This window comes from Clarias gariepinus, chromosome 8 (genome assembly GCF_024256425.1).
Source record: "Clarias gariepinus isolate MV-2021 ecotype Netherlands chromosome 8, CGAR_prim_01v2, whole genome shotgun sequence".
NCBI classification, from domain to species: domain Eukaryota; kingdom Metazoa; phylum Chordata; class Actinopteri; order Siluriformes; family Clariidae; genus Clarias; species Clarias gariepinus.
The window spans coordinates 1,620,765-1,632,500 of record NC_071107.1 but is presented as its reverse complement, the minus strand read 5'-3'; the positions used below and the strand labels follow the sequence as shown (position 1 = coordinate 1,632,500).

Genomic DNA, 11,736 nt, shown 5'->3' with positions numbered 1-11,736 from the left:
GTTAGTTTTACTATCAATCTTCTGTCTATTCGTCTCTCTGTCCAATAATCTATCTATCTATCTATCTATCTATCTATCTATCTATCTATCTATCTATCTATCTATCCTTACTTTGATGAGACTGTCGGTGGTATTCTGTCCACGTCTTTATGGTCAGTTGTGGTTATCAGATCCTCCGCTCACACAGTTAATAATTCAGTAAATGATAAATAATGCTGGGACACACATGCAGCAGCCTGAACCCGAGCGTAGGAGCTGCAGCTTCACTCGTCTGTTTCTCTTCACTGCTTCATACAGTATAATGCAATCACAGGTTAAGTGCAGACTGCTTAATGTGAGATTTATAAATGTGTGTAGCTAATTAGTGGCATATAATTATCATCTGCAGACATGAAGCCTTATTAGTATTGTGTGGGTGTGTATGTGTAAGTGTGTGTGTGTGTGTGTGTGTGTATGTGTGTATGCGTGTGTTTTCCTGTGTGCCTCTACACGCAGCGTCTCTCAATTTTTTCTTAAATATGTGGTGGCACCGTAGTCATAGCAACAAAGTTTAGAATGGGCAGAGATGATAAAGGCAAGAGGTCTGTATGAAACAGACATGTGGGGAGTGTTTACTCTCTTATCCTGCTGCTGGCAACCGCAGAGATCGCAGATTGCAAATTGTAGCCTTGGCGCGTTTTAGTGTACACAGCTTAATTCTCCAAATACGCACTCATGATGTGGGGAAACGGTGTGCTATTTATCTTTTTTTCCACTACACACACACAAGCGCACTCAAGCACAAACACACACACACACACACACACACACACACATATATATATATACAGTACTAACTAAAAGTCTTGAGCCATCCCTCTTTTTTTTATTTTTCTTCCAAAGAGCCAAACATTCTTGTATCCTTGTAATGCAATTGAAGCATACCTTGCTAGAATAGAATTGGCCTCCCCAAAGCACGGCACTATCGAAGCAGTATGAGATCATCTTGACAGACGAACTTTGTAATGTCCTTCAAGTAGTCTGGAGAAGTATTCTCCAAGAAAATGACAAGGACGTTTGCCTAAGAGAGTTGGCGCAAGTCGTACCAAATATTAACTTTAAAGCTGGTTGTAATTATACAAACTCTCTTAGGTTGTACAGTAATTGTTTTTATACTGTATCTATCCCGATCAGTTATAACATTATTACCACCTGCTAAATATTGAGTAGGTCCCCCTTTTGCCACCAGGAATGATGTTTGTTCTGATGTTGCCTTTCTATCACAATCGAGCTACACCAGCGCCTCTATTGGATCGGACTGCACGGGCCAGACTTGACCTATGACCTTGTCATTGGTTCACTGTTTTGTTTCTTTCTTGAATCACTTTTGGTATGTCCTGTCCACATGTCCTGTTCCAGCCTGGGATCATCCCATAAGAGCTGCAGTTGTGGAGTCAGGCTCTGATCCAAAGGTCTAGCCAACACAATTTTCTACTTTCTATGACTTACAATGTCTTCAATGACTTGTCAAAGTCTTTGTTAGTCTTTTTTTTTTGATTTTACCCCAATTTTCTCCCTAATTTAGTCGGGCCCCAACAATAGGTTGCTCCTAGGGGGCTCCCACATTAAGACTACTGTACTACTACCACTCAGTCGGGAGGGCCTGGATAACAGGGCGAGTGCTTTACCACTACACCACTCGGAGGCCCCTGAAGAAGTCTTCTTACTGTAAGTCTCCATAAGTTTTTGTCTTCAAACAACACTTACAAAGACTTGTTGCTTGATGAGAGACCTATGCAGACCTAAGAAGACTTGATGAGTCAAAGCAAAGACTTACGGAGACTTCTTGATTGAATTACAAAGACTTATTGCTTAAAGACAAAGACTTAGAAAGAGCCAAGAAGACTGATCGATTGAAACGAAAGACATCTGTAGACTTCTTAATCGAACACAAAGAGTTACAAACAAGATTGATTGAGGAAAACTTTGGAAGACCTACATTCACTTTTTATCATTTACAACCACCTTTTAGCATTTTTCACCCCTGAAGTTGATGTGTTAGAGGCATTGAAAAAAAGGTGCAAGGGTGAGAATTTGATAGACTTTGACAAGGGCCAGATTGTGATGACTGGAAGACTGGGTCGGAACAACTCCAAAACTGCAGCTCTTATAGGATGTTCCCTGGCTGCAGTGGTCAGGACCTAAAGACGTAGTCCACAGAAGGAAACGGGCGGCAGGGTCATGGTCGGCTAAAGGTTTCCTGATTTGCAAGGGGGACCGAAGGCTGGTCTGTGTAGTCCGATTCAATATAAGAGCTTTCAAATTGCTGAAAAGGTTAATGCTGGTTGTGATGAGAGGTGTCAGAACATACCATGCATCACTGTTTTGGTAGCAACGGGGGGGCGGGTGGGGTACCTGCTCAATTTCAGAGAGGAGGGTCACGATGGTGTGGCTGATGTATGTTTGCACATAAATTACTGTCATAATTGTCTCATTTTCATAGCAAATTATAAAGTAATGAAGGGTGGCTCGATTGCACGGTACTGTATATATTGTAAATTTGAAATTTTGGATGCACAGACACACACATACGCTCTGCATGCTGAGCTCATTTAAAATCTGAGCGATATCACGCAGGCCTTATTAAGTTAGGACGATCAACTCTGAGCTTAATGTAGCGGCTCACATCCACACTCCCTATCACGGAGGAAGAAGTAATGGCAGGGCACGAAATGTCACCATCTCCACTGCCTCGCTCTCTCCGTCTAAAACCTTTAATAGTCATTGATGTTTTTGCCCTTCTAATCAGCGCTGCCGGCCAAAAAGCTGATCGGCCCGATCGATCGGTGGCGCGATCCGAGCCGAGGCTGGCAGATGAGCCCGGGCCGCTCTGTGTTGTTTTGCCGCATGACTGATGGAGCTCAGTCTTCAGCGTTATGGTTCCTGACAGCCTGCTGCACCCAGCTCTAATCTCGTTTGTTGTAAATCAGAAAAGCCTCGGTCCATCTCCTCCTGTCTTTCCTCCACCTCGGCTCTCCTACATTCTGCTTTTTAGCCTCACAGTCACACACACTCTCACGGCCCGGCCGTAATCCAGCCAGTGCGGGGAAAACTCAACTGCACGGTATTAATTATTGATACCTCGTGTTATTAGGAATAATATGCAGGGTGACCTTTTGCTAGCGAGAGAGAGGTTTGGTATTTAGAGAAATCTGCTTCACCACTGAAACTCGCTGTCTCTCTCTCTCTACTCTTTGGTTAGCCTTGTAAACGTGTGCAGCATAATGTTTAGCTCTATGAATAATACAGGTCAGACCCCGAAGTTCTTCATCTGCTCCCAGATCTTTTGCATCAGCTCATAAAATAATAATTTGCTCATCAGATAGATTTGCAGAGTTGTTTCCACTTTTAGCTCATCTAACCATCTGTTTCTTCAAACTCTAGCCTTCGTGTGCCGGTCTTCTTTCAGGCAGATATTATATTTTAATAATAATAATAATTACGATTGTTCTTGTTCTCAACTAGCTGGAAGTTAAATTCACCCACACATCTTGAGTGGGAGTTGCAAATGAAGGATATTTGCAGGTTTGCAGGTTCTAGCCAAGCAAATGAACAAGACAAGACAAGAGGTCTAAAGCTTTATTTCTAAAAGGCATGTGACCAAGATCCACCTGCATATGACATAATGTGCTTGCATTGTGATATATTATTCATTATCGCAAGGTGTACAAGCTTGATTCGTGCACAATTTATGCAGAGAGTCTACACCCCCACCAGACACACATGCAGTACACTTACGCTGTGGGAAGCACAACAACATCTGCTGGAGGAGCTCATCTAAGCACACTCGGAGCAGAACCGGAGCTCCAGCGGCATTGATCACTGCTGCGCGCTCCACTGGCCGGCTGTGGGTTGAGCCGATGCCCTGCGGCTGGCTTTACGGCTCTGCCGGTGCGAGCCTCCCACGGCTCAGGCAGGAGAGACATCCAGAAAGAGCGTAGCGATTTTTCCAGCCGTTTGATGAAGGGCCCCTGAGGCTGCTCTGCTGAGCCAGACACATGCTGTGCCGAGATGATCTGTGCCACGCTCGGGTTTTAACACTGTGTTCTGCAGCAGGTTAGAAAAAGAAAAAACGTACACTAATGAGAGCGTGCAGGTGTTTCTTTGCCTACAAACCTGTGTTTACCCCCGCAGCTGAGTATGTGAGGGTCAGAGTAGTGGGGCTTCCCTCCTCCTCCTGCCTACACAAGCACCTGGCCTCGCAGATGGAGGGCAGGATGGGGCTAATGCCACTGAGGCAGCTCCATTAGCCTGTGAGCTTTCCCAAGAGGGAGGGAGGTAGAGACACAGGCCATGTCACAGTGTCACACAAACACTGCCTGATCACCCAGGGAATAGACGTCGCCGCTAGTGTCTCCAACAACGCTGTTTGCAGTGCTGAAATGAACACATAGAATGGAGTGTCATTTCAAAACAGCTGCAGGAAACCACAAATAATATCTTAGCTAGTAAACATGTTTTTTTTCCAACATGTTCAAGACATTTTATAGTGTGCATGCAGATTGTTTCTATATCACAGGTATATATACACACTATAAAATATCTTGAACATGTTGGAAAAAAGCACTGTGCAAAAGTCTTAGGCACCATGCCTAAGTTGTTATCGTTTTTATTATTATAACATTGTGGCCGGCACGGTTGTGTTGTGGTTAGCACTGTCGTCTTGCACCTAAATGGTCCAGGTTCGATTCCCTGCCAGGCTCGATTCCCGTCTCTGTGTGCAAGGAGTTCTGCATGTTCTCCCCATGCTTGGTTGGTTTCCTCCGGGTACTCCTGTCCAGGGTGTACCCTGCCTTGTGCCCTAAGCCTCCTGTGATAGGCTCCAGGTCCCTGCGACCCTGAATACAGGATAAAGCGGTATAGAAGATGAGTGAGTGAGTAAGTGTATGACTGTGTAGCTACAGTGCTTTCAGGATGAGACAGGGTTAAGGACATTGCTCAACTGCTCAACAGTGGTCACCTGGCAGTGCAGGGGTTTGAGCCCCCAACTATAAAATCAGTTTAACAGTAAACCACAATTCAATTAAATTTTATTTGTATAGCGCTTTTAACAATTGACATTGTCGCAAAGCAGCTTTACACAGTCAAAAGAACAATTTAAGTTTGTATGAAATGTAATTGTGTATGCAAGAAAATGATAAGACTGTCCCTGATGAGCAAGCCGAGGACGATGGTGACAGTGGCAAGGAAAAACTTATTGAGATGGTAATAGGAAGAAACCTTGTGAGGAACCAGCCTCAACAGGGAACCCATCCTAATTTGGGTGAAATGGATAGTAGGTATTGATCTGCATCATACTGTGTGAGACTGGAAGTTCAGTATAGGAGGCTCAGGTAGACTGTAGGAAATTCCAGTCCTAAACTATTGAGCGACTGAAGTCACAGGTCCTCAGAGAACAGCTGTCTGCATCAGCCGTGGAGAGACTCCGGCAGGAATAACTATGACAGCATAACTAAGCGACCAATCACTTCACCGTCAACAAACCTGAGTGATCAATGAGAGTGGGGAAGGCAGCATCTAAACATAACAGTTTTCATAATACGCGGTACTGACAAGCAGCCTCATCCTTTGATTGAAGTAGGCGTGGCGGATCGTAAGACACTAGACTGTTTAATGCATTATACGTCAATAATAGTATTTTAAAATTGATGCGAAATTTTACAGGGAGCCAATGCAGTGAGGATAAGATAGGTGTGATGTGCTCGTATCTTCTGGTTCTAGTTAAGACTCTCGCTGCTGCATTCTGGACTAACTGAAGCTTGTTTATGCACCTAGTTGAACAACCAGACAGTAAGGCATTACAATAGTTCAACCTAAAGGTGATAAAAGCATGAACTAGTTTTTCTGCATCGTTTAGTGACAATATATTTCTTATTTTGCAATATTTCTGAAGTGAAAGAATGCTATCCTGGTAATATTATCTACATGAGCTTCAAATGAAAGGCTGGGATCTATAATCACACCGAGGTCTTTTACTGTTGCACTTGATGGACCAGAAAGGCAATTTAAAGTTACAGTGTGATCAGACAGCTTTCTTCTAGCTGCTTGTGGTCCTATGACTAGAACTTTTGTCTTATCAGGATTAAGTAGAAGAAGTTAATTAACATCCAATCTTTTGTGTCCTGCACACATTGCTCAACTTTAGTGAGCTGTTTTTTCTTGTCTGGTTTTGCTAAGGTGTATAACTATGTGTCATCAGCATAACAATCAAAACAAATATCATGTTTACGAATTACGAAGCATGCAAAAAGCAGTTGGCCTAAGACTGAACCCTGTGGAACACCACGCTCCAATTGAAAACATGCAGAGTGATCACCATTTAAATATACAAACTGATAACGATTATTGAAATAGGATCTGAACAGCGAGAGGGCCGTTCCCTTAATTCCTACTACATTTTCTAATCTGTGAAGGAGAATAAATTAGAAAAATAAATAAATACATAATAATACTAAATAATAATAATAATAATAACAACAACAACAACAATTAGCACACAGTTGATGTCCAGGTTCATTTGCATCCAGTCTCTGTTCATACCAAATGCAACTGATGTAAAGCATTGCACTTTTTTATACAACATAACACAATTTTGGTCTTTGGACCAAAAAAATAATAAAGCAAAAATTAAATACTGTGGGGGAGACAGGTTTCGCAAAAATGAGCCTACATTATGTACTGTACCAGGGTCAAAGGTTAAAGGAGGAAAATGCCTAAATATAACCTAAAATTTCAAATTAAAAATTATGAGAAAAAACAGTTAAAACACATGGTGTTGCTTATCTATAATATTTATTTGCCCTTACAGTCACAAAATTCATCTTTGCTCAGAGTTGTACTTAAGCCGGAATCTAATCTATTGTGGGACACTGGATGTAAGGCAGAAATACACCCTGGAGTAGGGGATGCTGGTGAACATATAGTGGTATATGTAACTCAAGCTCAGAATTGAGCCAGGAAGCCTAAAGATGTAAGGGTTGTCTTTACTGTACATGCTGTACCACCAGGGTATTTCCGTTGCGATACAGTTTTTGCTCAAGGATTTACCCATGGTTCTTTCAGAGGCCTGAGATCTAAACTCAAAACCTCCTCATCCTTAGGGCTTAACCTTAATATCAGAGCTACTGTATAGCAAACCATTCAATATGAAGTCAAACATTGTTTACTGGTGCAAGAATTCTCCCGATAAGCTACTGATGTTTGACCAGTTGAGCCAGAGGAAATAATAGGATAGTAAAAACAACAGTAAAACATATAAAACAGGTAAAGCCTTACAGTATTTAAACAAGACTGAATTTACATTGAGGTAAGTGTATTTTCTGATGGTTCTGACCGGGAAAGTTCTAGCAAAAATATACTTATTATACTTATTATACTTATTATATACTTATATATATATTACTTCATAGATTGATATAGTAAATACTTACTTGGTATGGGTTGTACAATATGAGTTCGTCTCCACTCTGCCTACACTCGAGCTCATTAGCAGGAGAAAGAAAAATAAAATCAATCAGAAGAATGTAAAACTGCAGGCTGATTAAAAGGGGCTATTATAATGTCAGCTACAGGTATAAAAACACTTTATATTCACATGTGCCACATAAACATAAACAGAAATAAACATCAGGCAATGTTTATTACTCTAGAAAGAAAGTAATTAATGATGTTATTATTGTATTTTTTCTAATTATACATGATCAGATATTGCCGTATACTGTACATACAGACTATCCAATTGTATGACCGTCTGTCATGATTTCTCCCATGTCATAAAACCACATTCCAAATTAACTGTTAGCTACAGTATAGAGGCAGTAGAGATTAAATGGAGCTCATACAGGCAGGAGAAAATGGTAGTAATCTGTGCTGTACCTCATCAGTGCATTGGTGGGTTTTCTAGACACTGGGTTGGTAACCAAGATAACCCATTGACCCAGGGTTAAGGAAACCCACCAACCCACTGAAAGTCTAAAAGCCAACCTGCTAACTCAGCGACAAGGAAATCTACAATCCGGTGACTTGTCTATCTTTTCCTTGTCACAGGGTTGGTAAGTTCCCTTGTAACTTGGTTCCCTTGGCACCAAGTTGGTGGGGTTTGCTTATCAATGCGTTGACAACCCATTGGTGGGTATACTTGTCTAAAAATCCCATACAAGGAAACCCACCACCTCAGTGATTTTTCTTTTCTAAAACCATTTCTTCTCACTGAATTGATTGGTTTTTCTGTTACTGGGTTGATCTTTTTATAGTATAACATCAACAACAGCCACAGGATACGCTGCATAAGGTCTTAAACCACAGGAAGAGGCCTTTAAGGTTTTTTTTTTTTTTTTTTTGCGGCAATGGGGATGGGGACGCCCACTGCGGTTTCAGTATCTAACACTCTTGTATGCATCAAAGCTCGGTGCTCATGGGCTAGATCACTTTCGGCACTGTTTGTGTGCTCTCATCTGACTTCTGAGCCAGACCTCTTCACTGTAGTCTTCCTCTCAGTGACCTTAACTCACTGGAGCCATTTTATGCATGCAGCTTTCGTGATAAATATTCTGCTGTATATTCCTGGGGTTTTGTAAGAGCCCAGCTACAGTATTCATGTCGAATAAATATCGTATAGTTTTAACTAGTGTTGCAGGTTGACTAGGGGGTATAGAGGAGCCTTGTTCGGGGCTTGGAACAGGCACTGCATCCAGTCGCAGGGGATCGAACCCGGGTCTTCTGCATGGCAGACGAAACTTCTACCACTGAGCCACCACTATGCGAAAGCAAGAATCTTTTTGCAGAGATACTGTAACCCGGGAGTGTCCCTGGGTTTTATATGTTGAAGTGGGTTTTGAACTCTTGACGCACTTGCAACTGTAAAGAGTAAATGCCACCATGTTAAACCTTTTCGGCTTTTCCTGTGCTTCTATCATTGATTTCCACCCTATTGGTCACTCCTCATGAGAGATCACTGAGTGTACTTATAGCTCATGTTCTTTTTTTGTTTCACAGATTGTGTTTGTGTACCTTGTTGCTCAATTGTCAAGTTTGTAAAGTACACAAGAAAACATCAGGCATTTCATCTACTCAGTTTAAAAGTACTTTAAATGCTTAGTGCTGTTTTGTAGTGTGTATGGTAAGTGTTTGCGTACTATAAACACAACGGTGTGTGACAGCCCTGTGTGACTTTGGGTTATCTTTTCAAGGAGCTTTTAATTGGATGGTTTTGTTCAAAGCAGGTAGCGGAGTAAATCCGTGAAATCCTCTACTTACCGGATTAAGGTACAAATTAACAGATCTTTATGTGGGCTTATTTTTTTTAGACACTCAATTTGATGCATCCATAATCAGATTTCTGTACTTTATCCTGTAGCTTGGATTTGACATACCGTGAAAAAAGCGAGGCATAATCAGTGGTCATTACCGCAGCCAGTCAAGGTCAATAATGATTCTTTTCACTTTTGTTTGGGAGGCTGGGGATAGAAATAGTCAGATTTAAAGCTATTGTTTGGACGCAATTGATATACCAGTCACCTTTCTGAATTGAGCTTTATTATTATTATTATTATTATTATTATTATTATTAATATTATCTAGTAAATACTAGTAAATACCGCCCCAAATAGCTAATAATCTAAACAGTTATTCTACATGTGATTTATTGAGTTTCTTCACCACTGCACATAAAGTCAGGCCACTAAAATTGAATATCTTGTAAAAGGAACCGTGTTTGGTCCCCAGGACCGAACAGCCCTATAACTCAGCGGAAGCAGATGGTAAGGGAGTTGCTCAACTCAGCCAGTGGCTCTGGTTGCAAGGGCAACTGCCCCGTGCCGTTCTTTTTATAATAAATAGAGTGGATTATATGCGCCGTTAATGTGTGTGCCCTCTGCTCTGTCCTCAGGTCCTCCGTTCAAGCCGAGCTGCAGCAAGGCACAGAAATACCTGGAGTTTATTCCCATTAATCTGCACACACAGCGCATGAGGGTGACGTGTCCTAGGAAAACAGGTACGGCTCTTTCTGGCTAGAATAAAATATTCGGACCAAGGGTATGATTGCGTTTGCCATACTGTATTTCTGTTATTCACAACAAATCTGGCGTTTAGTAGTAATAATAATAATAACACAAACTTTTCTTGAGCTTGGTGTTTACAGAAAGGCAAAAAAACGACTTTTTTATTTTAGACGATTACACTAAAACTTTGATTAGGGAATTATGAGAGTAAAAACTCCCTTCATTTCTCTGTATCATCCCCTGCTGATATCCCAGTGTTTCACCAGAGCCATGATCGGACTTGCTTGCTTCACGTCTGAAACGCCGGCCTCCCAGGAACTCCTTTAATAGCCCAAACATATGCGTTGCTTCATTGATTTTTAAGAATGAGGCATTCCGCATGCCGAATGTTCACAGGAACGACTGTAGTGGGCTCTGAGCCACCTCGGTTGGGATTGACATTTATGAGCGTACAGCCTTTTTTAAAACGTTTGCGCAGTTCAAATGCTTTACTGCGGCTAAGAGTCTCATCACCGTACTGTGCTTGATGTCTTCTGTAAATGTCAATCGGTTTTATGCCTAGATTCTTCTGCTTTCCAGATGAAAAGTCTCGGTTTTGACGTGAACACCACTTATAGATTGTAATCTCATCACTTTTAGTCTCTCTAATAATCATCTGAAATACCGCGCCCTTTTATTGGAATCAAATCCAGCTTGAATTAAACATTAGTACACCGTTTAACTCATAAATGTCTTAACTGAAAATGCGAGTGTTTCTTTAATTACTTGTTAGGAATAATGAATAACTTGTACTTCAAATGCGATGTAAATAAAGGTCACTGTAAAACTGTACATGCAAAAAAAACCTGACTCAAGTGGCAGGCTTATTTTGCCTTCTGTGTTTCCTTTGCATTTTAATTTAAACGAGCGTCTTCAGTATGAATTTTAATAAATTTACAAAAATTAAATGCAATGACACTGCTGCTGCTCTCGACTCCGGTTTGAAGTTCATGCATGCTTGTGCATCGCCTCAGTCTCTCTTTTAGTTTTTACAAGATCTCACATAAGGTGCATTTTAAGAACGAGAAAAATTTCCCCACTGTGGGATGAAGAAAGGTTTTTCTTATCTTATCTCATCTTATCTTATATTATCTTATCTTTTTAGCTTCTACTAACCTGTATAAAACCTTTTTGATTGAACGCTTGTAGGATTGATACGGAGTTATCATTGCATGATCATATGTCAGAAATAACTTTTATTCATTTTCTCGGTTGCTGTTAGTCAGGGTATCTGAGGACTAGCCGTGTTTGCGGTGGAGACATCCCTGTTGATGCTCTAAGCATTGAATTCTATTTGTTTTTCTCATTTTATACACCGAGCCACATTCCCATTACGTACAAAGAAAATTGGGTGAATGCAGTGAGAACTTGTAAAACTTGGCAGAAGCACAGTAGAAACTGGTGAGCACACACTGTAGTATTCTCTCCTTTGACCTGGAGTTGCTGATTTTTATTTGTTTTTGGGTTGTTGTTTTTTTTGGACATGTTAAAAAAAGCCTATTTTTTTTTTTTTTTTTAACAACATAACTAACACCTCTTAGGGAATTCACTGACGTACTACAAGCACGGTGCAGGCAGGGAAGATCGGAAAGCGTCCTGACCGAGTTCTCACAGCGCCCTCTTCAGGCTTGTGCTATGACCACGGCGAGTGCCACATTGT

At 41.2% G+C, this 11,736-nt stretch overlaps 1 protein-coding gene across 9 annotated transcripts in view; it reads left to right on the top strand.

The window, feature by feature from the left end:
• The window catches only part of inpp4b (inositol polyphosphate-4-phosphatase type II B), a 259,010-nt gene that overhangs the window by 187,052 nt on the left and 60,222 nt on the right, over positions 1-11,736 (top strand). For all 9 annotated transcript variants that reach the window (XR_008361055.1, XM_053502915.1, XM_053502917.1 and 6 more), the window contains one exon: positions 9,926-10,030. Coding sequence is in view for 8 of the 9 variants with exons in the window: in XM_053502915.1 (XP_053358890.1) it covers positions 9,926-10,030 (105 nt within the window). In the remaining variant the exon portion in view is untranslated. The remainder of the gene's footprint in view (positions 1-9,925; positions 10,031-11,736) is intronic.